The 12292-nt window shown below is 36.7% G+C and overlaps 1 protein-coding gene across 2 annotated transcripts; it reads left to right on the plus strand.

Annotated features, from left to right (window-relative positions):
* The first annotated feature begins 2099 nt into the window (after nt 1-2099).
* Nucleotides 2100-6703, plus strand: LOC110448634 (membrane progestin receptor alpha-B-like). Of its 2 annotated transcripts, none has more exons than XM_021494991.1 (2): nt 2100-2237; nt 4658-6703. In XM_021494991.1, exons 1-2 carry the CDS (start codon nt 2194-2196, stop codon nt 5658-5660), a joined length of 1047 nt encoding a protein of 348 aa, XP_021350666.1. In that variant the 5' UTR covers nt 2100-2193; the 3' UTR covers nt 5661-6703. The 2 variants fall into 2 exon arrangements, with proteins under 2 accessions (XP_021350666.1, XP_021350667.1); XM_021494992.1 differs by lacking the exon at nt 2100-2237 and adding an exon at nt 2246-2410.
* The last annotated feature ends 5589 nt before the right edge of the window (nt 6704-12292 follow it).

Consider the following 12292-nt stretch of genomic DNA (forward strand, 5'->3'; position numbering starts at 1 on the left):
ATTTACTGGTACTGTACGCATTAGGTACCAAGGGTCATTTCGCCACACAGTCCTTGTTTACATATACACAATTTATACCCGTAGGCAATTTGTACTAGTACCACTTGGGCCACTTGACCACAGATCAAGGTTGCGTGAGAAGACAGCCAAGTTCGACTCTAACATTTACCACCTTAATACGAGTGTGCACTCTCTTGCACATTAATATCAGAGTTAACTCCCTTCATTTAAAAAAAAATGTATACGTCATTAATTCATGTGTTTCAAAGATGCCATCAACTTCTGTATACTCTGTCATTTATATCCTTTTGTACAGTTGAAAGCGGTCACCCATTCCTATGTACCTTTCAAATCATTATTTATGAAATATCTTGTAAAGGTAGCTATAAGAGTGAAACTCTTTTTAAAAAGAAGATATTTTTCACATGAAGGTAGCATATCTCTTTAAATATTAAATAATTAACTATTTAATGTTATTAAAGAGGCTCCACCCTTTCGCAATTAGCCAGGCGAACTCAATGAAAGTTTCACATAATGGTTATCCCGTCTTTGCGTATTGCAGAGTTATCTTCTCTTGTGAGCAGGTATTTGAGAAAAGTACGTCGTTTTCTCCAAAAATGATGACGTTACCCTCACAAACCAATGACGTAACAGTCAATACCTGCTCACAAGAGAAGATAACTCTGCAACACGCAAAGACGGAATATCACTATGTAGAGATGATTTTATGAAAATCTAAGCATTCCGATAAACTGGGGATTTTGTTGGTACCGAATAATTGATTTTTTGTCAAATTCAACACTTTCACTTTTTGAGCGTGTGGCATTGTTCAAAACTATTACAACAATAAATTAATGAAAAGAAATATTGCTTATCAACCCTACATCATAAAATATCTACAACATGTTACAAAAAGCGTTTTTTATTGAAAATGTATGGATAAAAGTTACTAAATACAAGCTAAAAACAAACAGGACACGTAGTTTCATGCAATAAGAGTGAAAAATTGAACCAAATACACACAAAGTCTAATAATTCATTTCTTTTACATTTTACAATAATTTTGATCCTGATGAGAGTTGTCTACCTTGAAAAAAATCGGAACCTTTTGCAGAGGGATATAATTTATACATTAACAATGACACTTTTTTCCTTTGCTATACCAAAAACGACGGAAATAAATTAAATTACTATATTTAATTGTCAATTTACTGTTTTTTTATGGAACAAAATTACTCTCAATCATGAACATTTTGGACATCATTCCATAGCCCGCTTACGCATGGTAGGTACATATGTAACCATAGGCTATCGCATGGTATGCTGTTATTACGTGCACGCACATGCATTTGCATTTAATGGGATCTTGATGTTTTACAAACCAGAGCGTAACTCGCTCGACAACAAAAGTCGTAGCGACCACGATCTTGTGAACTACTGTTAGCACGTGATACGTACGTATACAGGTGAGGTCGGTAAACAAAACACACCAGTCTGCATTCCATGCGCCTCATATACGACCTCCTTGCAGTCGTCTGATCTTATGTCAGTGTTTTCCCGTGAGTGAATTAATATCTTTGTATCATAAGCTTTATTTCTGAAGTGCGTGTGATTGCACATTACCAAGTTAAGTCTCGATATCGGGTGTTGACATATCATCGCCACGCACGTGTACTATTGTTTACCCGGTGTTACTATAAAATGGAATACCCGATACGCAATACGGAAATGACGACACGAAAATACGACAAGAAAAACATGTGTATTACGAAGGGTGGGAAGTAAATAAAATAATAAAATCACATCACCTGTAAGGGTTATCTCCCCTCGTTATCACTATTCCCGATAGCATTTAGTGCTTACAGCTTAACTTACGCTTTTGCCTGGACTACTTTATGTACACAAGTGATATAAATGCACCATCAAGATAAAACGTTTTCACAATCAACTTTAAGTTAAAAAAAAAGCATATACATAACGCACATTGTAAAGGTTTCGAAGCACGGAACTCTTTGGAAAGAAGGTAAATGTTACATTTAGGTAGCATGAACATGTATCGTTAAGCAAGGCTTGCGAAGCGTGTCGTCCCTGTTGGCATATAACGCGAGCTCTCAGGAGTTGAAGTGACGGATGGATGGTTCCGGCTAAGCACATCCGATTTCTACGTGAACTCCCTGTAAGATATGTATACACATGGATAACGAATGCACAAGCTTCATCATCGGCCGAATCCAAAGGTGAGTTAACGTATGATCTTGCAAAGAATTAAGTTTCGTTTGAGTCAGTATTACTGTGTATTCACGAAGACAGGATTTAAATACCTGTGTTGTGTATGAGACAGGACACATAGATAACGTGAGAAAAAGTTGTAGTAAATACGTCGGATGTGTTGTAAAGTGCAGTAATACAGGTAAGTTGTTGAAATTGAAACAGTTATTTAAATCATACCCAGTTGTGAATTAACCAGGAAGCGTGTTTAGTATTACCTATATATAAGTATTTCCTTCGTGCTTATAAGCAAAGTATCTACATGTATATATATATATATATATAATCACAATTCCACGCTTAGACAGTTAGATATACTACATGTGTGCTCGACCATAATATTTCAATTATGAAGAAGGGAATATCATAAAAATGTTACGTTCTAGCTCGTGAACTCCTCATAGAGTCAATTTCAACTACTGTAGTTACATTAAAGTATTATGAGGTCACCAGCTGTCACCAGGCCATTCTTAATGTTCCAGTTTAGTGACGATATAGAACAAGCACAACACCAACATTACGGCAAGTCAATACCACTTAAATAAATTACGACAGTGTACATATATATTCATATGTACATATATGGGTCAAAGAAGTAATATAGACGGTAAAATCCCATATAACACTGGATCCTATTGGAGGTATGTCCGTAGGATACGAATTACATATGTACATATATATATATATATACACACACGCGCGCGTCCTAAATGTTTACCTATGTGGGTTTTTTTTGTTGTTGTTTTTTTGTATTTTGTCTATCTACCGGCTTAATAATGCATACACCTATTGATATACTCGTCTCGTGACTATTGGAGCATTTTCGCTGAAAGTCGCAACATAAACACCACCATAAGGAGCTGCGTGAATAGGACCATGAATATATAAATTGTAAATATAAGTATGTTATTAGATCATGCCTTCAATTTACTGAAACTTCAGTGAAAGAATAATGATGCATTTAAAGGAAAATCTATTGAAAAGAAAAACCTTTTTTTTTAAATCACTGTTTAATAAAGTACATCACAAAAGATCGATCTTTAAACTTTTACTTAAGGTTACATGCTACGTAGCTTCAACTAATACCTGTGATATGTGTGGGAGTTAGCTCCCTTGTTTTTTAAAAAGTTATTCCAGTTTGACTCCCTAATTGATTATTGATTAAGTTATTTATTTACAAGATGTAAACCAATTAAAATTTGACTTAAGGAGGCATATTACCTCGCATAGTGTGTGTACCTCTGATTGATTACAATATGCATCAAGTAAAACTTTTTTTTAAATATCGTGTATAATGTAATTGCTAATGCTCATAGTAATGACTTACTCTTAAGAACGGACACAAACCATGGTATTTCATCACGAGAAGCCTAAAATTTGCTGACTATATGACGTCATAGCCTGTGGCCTTGGAGTTCATTCATGGGAGAAACATGGTATAGTTTTTGATCGTTTCAATAGTTACAATTCTCGCTAGCCTCTTAGGAATTGAAAATCAATCAGCTGATTTAAAGATTCAGATTCCCATTCTTAGGGCAAGCATTGTTGGCATTAATGATTTTATCACGTAACACGATTACATGTTCGTGCCATGCTAGCGAACACTTACACTAAAGGACTAGGTATACTGAAATCTCGATCTTTGTGGAGATACTCACACGGAAACCTTGTTCTATTGGTCCAAGTAGTCATTTGTAATGTGATGTGTTATCCACTTAATCCCCTGTTACATACTGTAGAGATATTATGTTACAGATAGCGGCTAATGTTTCCTGTTGACTTAACTCCCAAGTGCGGAAATTAGTTATGGATATCCGTGCCCATACTTGTACCGGCGCCCGTGAACAAGCTATATTTTTACTATATTTAGCAATTCCATATTGCATTACCTATTTCTAAGTCCGAACAGTTTTTAACGAATTATACTTACACTGGTGCTTGTTAACCAGAAAATTATATTTCGTTCCATATTCAGTATTTTCAATTTCACGCTCAAAATATATTATAACGAATGGCTTATGAACACGATTACATGTGTATTTGATTTGCTCAAGTCTACCTGTAGGTGGTCTGTATAATTATATGCTAGTCATTAAAACACGAGAGAGTTAAGTGTACGCCCACAAGTTCACCAACGCCTACATGTGCAGATTTACCTTGAAAATTCTATTTTGTTTTCTTATGTAAATTCACAGGATATCCGTATAGCATATGTGTGTTTCACAAATTTGTAATCAACTCCTGTGGTTAATTCAAAGCACGTGCTGTAACGACAGATTTTGTACAGATGACAGAGGAATTTCTACTAAAGTTAAGTAATTTGTTGTCTCAATGAAATTCTTTTTAAGGGCCAAAATGATTGTATTGCGGGTTTTTTCATGTGTTACAGGTTTGGTATGGGATTTTTTAACTTCCCGTCAACCGTGACCTCAAGTGATCATGGACTGACCGCTGTTTGTAATAAACACATACACACCGGCTACCGCCGACCGCATCAACCATGGTCTTATTACGTCACCAGCGTCTTTCAGGCCAACAACCAGACCTTCAACGTTTGGACACATCTCATTGGCTGTCTATTTATAGCTCAAAAAGCATGTCAACTGTCCTTGACCTTTGACTTCATCAATGATGCTGAATCTCACCCTTTAGGGGCGGGATTAATAAGCGTGTTTATACTTCTAACCGGAAGTTCTTTCGCGCATTGGTTTTGCGACCGATCGGATTGTGTGCATTACACTTGTTTCTTCATTGACTACAGCTGCGTAGGGATATATGCAATGGGTACAACCCTCGTTAGTCACTGCTTTTTGGTCAGGGATAAGCAGTTGGCAATATTTCTTGCAGAATGGTCAAGTCCAGTTTCTGTGTTTTTATCGTTACAAGTAACTATAGTGTTCTGCTGGACAAAGTTTCACCTTGGAATGCAACATAAGGCCACGAAAATTGTCCAACTTGCGACTGTAAGCGCCTTCTATATTTGGCTTCTAGTGCCTTTACTTCATCGCTGCCTTTGGCCATCTTATACGGAAATAAACTTAACTCTAGGCCTCCATAAATGGCATGTTTTACTTGCCTTTATCAATGCATTGATATATGTCGCCCATTTTCCAGAACGCTGGTTCCCAAAAACGTTTGATATCATTGGTAATTCACATCAGTTACACCATATAGTTCTTGTTGCCACTGCCAACAGTTTTTTCAACGCGACGCTTGTAGAAATAGACAACCTGGACGCTGCAAATAGACATTTGACAAGTTACATGATTGAACATCTTGGAACGATGTGGATGTCATACGGTGTTGTTTTATCTACTTTTGCAGCTAACTGTATCATTATCGTCCTAGCCAGCTTAAAGGTCAAGTGTGAAGAAACTAAACCGAGTCGTTAATGTTTCCAGTCTTCCGAAATCCAACGCCAAAAAAACCCCAAATATATTGGATGCCCTGGTTCGAAAGCGACAAAAGGGCGAATGAAAGTGCCTATATGTATTATCAAATATTCAGAAAACGGTGGCTAATTTGTACTTATTTGTTGTTTCGTCTTTTCGCAAATAGACGAGATAACGTAATCTTTAATCGATTAAAATTTGTCAAGTTCGTTCTCTATATTTCCATAGTGCGGAAAGACGAAAGTCGTCTTTTTGCCCCGAAAAGACGAAAGAACGAAATGGCACAAATCAGCCACGGTATGATAACTTTATCGCGCAAAGTGTTCATAAATGCAAAAATCAATGTGATTTTGGGGTATATTTGGGTCTTTCCGGCGAGCATGGAATCAATCGGGAACCGTCGGCACGTTCCGTAAACGAAAAAATACGGAAAGTGCCGATGGTTCCCGATTATCACAAAATGCTATCTCGTCTTCCGAATATATACGATTACCTTTCCTGGAAATAGAGTGTAGCATAATTCATGGCCACGTGGCGGCAAAAACGGTCACCACGGCCATGCAGGACACAGCAGATTTCATTGCGTTAATAGCCACAACGTATCATGTCATTCTATTTCATCGACTGAGGTGTCCATTTGTACCGCCATATTTGCCATGAATAGTAACCATCATAAACCATAGGGACCTGAGAATTGGTAACAGCTATATTTGGACATAAACTAAGTAATTTTACACATACAGCTGTAACCAATTATCAGGTCCCTGTGTCATAAACAATATGATTCCCAACCTTAGGTTAGCTGCTTTCAATCTTAAAATGTTTGCATTGTTCCGATTTTCTACTACATGGCCGAAAGAATTGTGGACAAACCATTCTTCTTGGTATTTTTCCCGATTTCTGGTGATGCTCAAACAGCTGATCTATGGCGATCGGTTTGATGTAGATATATATTTATTTATTTATATGATATACACAATTTCCTCGTGTTTTTTTTAATAAAATGAAGGAAACGCAATAAAGGCAAAAGCCATTTGATAATTTTCTATTTTAAATTACGTTTTATACCACCGACTTCGATGTCTTATTGTAATACACACTATATTAGCGTACATATCATGTCACTTTTTACCCTTTGTTATATTAGCATTGCATGTATGTATGTTCGACTTTGATAGTGCTTTAAAGTTGACAGTGCAAGTTAAAAAGCTTTTAATTGAATTTTAGATATTTCCTGTGTGAAAATAACACTAGTTCCAGTCATTTCCATGAGAACGGTTCAATTATCAAATTTCACATCGTTGACTACATGTACACACCTGGGAGTGTCGCATTTCGCACGTGTTTTGTTAGTAAAGCGTTTACACGACGAAGACTACGAGTTCAAAATAAAGGTTTTTGTGTATTGGTGCAGTTCTATGCACGTGAAAAACCAATGATATATATGGGATTTATAGAAGAATTTTCAGTAATATACCTTTTATTTTGGATACACAATTTTCGAAAATGTCCCGTTAGTAACAACCAGCTTGGCAGTGTTTCAAAGTCTTCAGGTGAGTGCGTTTGATTTTGATATCGGTTGCCGATCAGGGTGCGCGGTGCATTGAATCGCAAGACGGTCAGTTATAGAATGATTACCGGTTTGACAGGTAATGGGTTTTTTTTACGCCCAGCGAGACCCATACTCGTAACCAAGCAAAGGACAAACTAAAATGTCGGCACTTCCTTAGAAACGGTAGTCGGAAGAAATGGGGAGGATTTTGAAAATAAAACTTGTTTAATCTCAAATGAAAGCTTTTTAACTTGCACTGTCAGCTTAAACCATATCATTGAGGAACACTTGTATGATATCCAAGCGTTCATTATTAACTTATTTTAGGATTTTAAGTTACATTGGCTGTGATGAAACCATATACTGCATTGTTATACGGTTATCTAAGAATGTTGTTATGTTTGTATATAATATATATTGATGTATAGGTCCATAATTGTAAACTAGACATTGTCTAAATATGTAACCCTGGTTAACTAAAACATGTTATTATTATTAATAACAGGTAGTAGTTTGATATGCTTAACAAATGGAAATATAACCACATCTCACCTCAACTCCACGTGAACACACACTGAAAAGACTACCATTGCCCTAGTCCGAATTATTCTGACGTTTTATCGACTTTTTTTTTTATATCGGTCTGGCGTCGATTATTAATCGACGCCAGACCGATATAAAAAAAAAAAGTCGATAAAAAATCAGAATAATTCGGACTACCATTGCCCTAGAACCGCCAAAGACCATCAAACACCTACAAGTGCCCTGTAAAATATAACAGCAAAAACCGACATCTATAAAATACAAGTTAAGTTTATTTACCGATACAGGATCTATTAAGATCCTCTACACCGGACTAAAAATTATATCATTGAAATATGTGAATTGGTATATGGTTGAATGTGACGTTACTTGGATCTATAGGAGTTCCTGGTTCTCCCAACATGATTATCCAGTCTGTTTTAAAGTATTTACAGTCGGTGCTAATACCAATTCTAATCTAGAATGTTGTGGAAATACTTTTATTGGATGTCAAGTTGGTAATGAGTTTCAGCCGATCCGGATATGATAAATTCCGGAATCCAAGTATCTGTTTCGTTGCTCTGCTTTGCACTGCCTCAATCACTGTGTAGGTTTGAAGGACCAAAATCAAGGGCTACATTCACGTATCCGGTTGTAACGGTTGAACCGGTTGAACATGTAAAGAAAACGACAGGTACAGATTTGGACCGAGGCTGACCTCAGGAAAATTTGGTACGTGTAGATTGAGGGGTCCAGACGTACCTGACCGAAACTAAAATACTGTCTATTGCCAATTTGCGTTATTTCTTACTTAAACAATGTCAAGTCACATGTAGTTTATAAGATACGTTATGTAATTTAGTGGACAGATGAAAGAAGGGCATATTATTCTTGATACAGTGTTTTTAATTTTCCGAAACTGTGCATTTTTTAGCTCTGCTTATCGTGGAAAATTTCTGCGCCACACGTACCGTTTCAACCGGGTTACGCGAATGTAGCCTAGGACCATCCAGACGGATCTATGATTTGATTTGAAGGGATGTCGTACAGTATTTGCATATTCAAGATGAACACTTACTATGTTTCGTATAACAGTGAAAAATTGTGTTCGTTTAGAAAATGAAAGGATCGTCTACTTTGAACTTCAAATGTGACGGCTCTGTCTATAATTACTCCTATATCCGTCTCCTTTCCACTCCTCGTAAAGGTAATATGTTCTTCTTCCATATGATCCACCTATATACAAATGTATATATATTTATACTTTAAAGGATGAAATTTTAGCAACCATTTATTGTTCTACTTTGAAACTTTGTTCATGTCACGAAAAGGTATGCTTCCGCCTGTATAGCTATCAGGAAGACCACCGGGCCAGATTCCCACATGCACATGTTCCGCGTTTTTGATATCTCGTCCCTTCTTTCTGNTTTTATATAATAGCTATATTTTCAATTATAATATATCAGTTCTATCTTCTTGTAATATGATGTATCTGTACATGTAACTGTTCTGTTTCATAAAGGAACGGATCGCTCCGAAAATTTGTCAACCTAAACTTGTCCACACTGTTGGAATTACTTCTTTGCCCCATATTTATATTTATATATATATATTCACGAATAACGTATGCCCTATAGCAGTGATCCTTGGGACACTCCAGATGTTAGGTTAGTTTTCTCCTTTCAATTGTAATATTTTTGGTTAATATTAAACGTATACACACCAGTAAATAATGGCAACACTTTTTATCCGGTGCCTGTACACATTCTAAAACCTTACACAAATTTGGGGTACCGAGGTATAAAAAAGGTTTTAGAATGTGTATAAACACCGGATAAAAAGTTTACTGGTGTGTGTATACTTCTAATTTTAACCGAAAATATTACAATTTACTTCATATATTACTCAAAATCCAGAAACCGAGACCCTGGGCTTTCAATGACACTCGTTGCTGCATCGCTTTTTGGAATTTACATTTAAAATCATCTTATTTCTTTATATCAATCCAAGTAGAATAAGTAAGACATCTAAAAACGTCTAATTAATTTAAGAAGAGCTAGGACATTTTAAAATTCCCAGAAAGTGTTTTTACAGAGTATACATTGTAAAAATCCAACATCCATTTTTGCTTTTAAAAAGATGGGTTACCGAGTTTAGTTTGAAAGGTCTTGCTGGGATTTAAATTTCCGATTATGTAAATGACCCCAAGGAACTGAAAAAAAGTTTGTTTCTACATCCTTTATCTGTTTAAATTCTTAACAGTTTTACAGTGTATTGTCATCTTTAATTAAATCAATGTGGTTTTTTTTATTAATCCATGTTTAATAGAAGATACAATTGTTTTCTAATTTGAACAATTACGTATGCCAGATTTTTAACATAGATTACGTTTTCTTAACGATTTTTGTTTACTTTTTGACACTTACAATGTAGCAATTTGTAGCAAATTAGTCCAAGAATAAATAAATCAAAAAAATTCTCTACAACGTGTATTTTCGCAGTCAGCCTGCCACTTTTTTAAAATATTAATGAGGTTGAAGTCAGCCACGTGCCGAGACCCGTGGTGTGATTGGCTGGAAGTGCAGCCATTTTTTTCGCTTAATTCAAAAAGGTGGCAGACTGACTGCGTAAAACTTTGAAACTCTGAAATGGCGTGTGTTTTTGGAGGAAACGGAGTTCATGTCTGCGAAAGGAGAATACATTTTACGTGCATATATAGGAGATATGACAATCTACAATGAGAAGTCTCGCTTAACAACGGGATGTTATGTTCTACAATGGGAGGTCACACTTTGCAAGGGAAGGTAACATTTTACAACGGGACATAGCACTCTGAGAGGATATGTCAAATTCTACAACTGGAAGTTACATTTTACAACGGGAGATCACACTTCATAACCCGCAGTTGCACTTAACAATGGGAGGTCACACTTTACAACTGGATATTACACTTAACAACAGGAGATCAGACCCAAAACGGGACGTCATACTCTCAAACAGATGCCACACTTAACAAATTGAGATAACACTTTACAACGGGACATCACACTTTAAAATGAGAGGTCATACTCTAAAACAAGAGGTCACACTTTACAACAAGTCACATTTTACAACAGGAGATCATACTCTACAACAGGAGGTCACACTTTACAACAGGAGCTCGCACTTTAAAACAAGAGGTCACACTTAAAAATGAGAGGTCACTCTTTAAAACAGGAGGTCACACTCTACAACATGAAGTCACATTTTACAAAGGGATATCACAATTCAAAACTGGAAGTTGCAATGAGACGTCACACTCCACAGCAGGAGGTCTCACTTTTACAACAGAAGGTGACAATCTAAAATGAGAGGTCACACTCCAAAATGAGAGGTCACACTCTACAACCTGAGGTCACACTTTACAACTGGAGATCACACTGAATAACGAAAGGTCACATTTTACAGCAGGTGGTCACACTTTACAACAGGAAGTCACACTTTACAACAAGAGGTCACATTTTACAATGGAAGGTCACACTTCACAACAGGAGGTCACACTTTACAATAGGAGGTCACACTTTACAACAGGAGGTCACACTTACTAGTAACAACAGGAAGGGTCCCCTTACAATGGGAGATAACACCCACAATGGGCCAACACACTCTAAAACAGACAACACACTTTGCAACAGGTGATCCCACTTTACAATTAGAGATAATACCCACAACGGGACACCACTCTCTAAAACAGACATCACATAACGGGCGGTCGCACTATAAAATGAGAGGTCATTTCTTAAAACAAAATGTCACACCATACAACGGGAGGTCACACTTTGCAAAGGAGGTCACACTTTGCAACAGTTGGTCACACTTTACAACAGGTGTCACACTTTACAACCAGTGGTCACACTTATCAAGGGAAGGTCAAGTTTTACAACAAAAGGTTGCACTTTACAACAAGAAGTGATGCTTTAAAACGAGAGGTCACACTTTTCAATAGGAGATCACCCTTTACAACAGGAGATCACACTTTACAACAAGAGGTGATGCTTTAAAATGAGAGGTCACACTTTTCAACAAGAGGTCACAGTTTACAATAGGAGGTCACACTTTACAACAGAAATTGACACTTTACAACAAGAGGTGGTGCTTTAAAAAGAGAGGTCATAATTTATAAAAGGAGGTCTCAATTTACAATGGGAAGTTACACTATAAAATGAGAGGTCACACTTTACAAAGGAAGTTATTACTTTACAACAGGAGGTCACACATTACAACAGGAGGTCACACTTTTCAACGGGACATCAAACTGTAAAATGAGATGTCATATTTTACAACGGGAGGTCATACTTTATAACAGGAGGTCTTACTTTACAACAAGAGGTCAGTTTTCAATGGGACATCACACTGTAAAATGAGATGTCATATTTTACAACGGGAGGTCACACTTTATAACAACAGGAGGTAACAGTTTACAACAAGAGGTCACACTTTACAACAGGAGGTCTCACTTTACAACAGGAGGTAACAGTTTACAACAAGCGGTCACACTTTACAACAGGAGGTCACACTT

The sequence above is a fragment of the Mizuhopecten yessoensis genome, unplaced genomic scaffold (assembly GCF_002113885.1).
Source record: "Mizuhopecten yessoensis strain PY_sf001 unplaced genomic scaffold, ASM211388v2 scaffold4121, whole genome shotgun sequence".
Taxonomy (NCBI): Eukaryota; Metazoa; Mollusca; class Bivalvia; order Pectinida; family Pectinidae; genus Mizuhopecten; species Mizuhopecten yessoensis.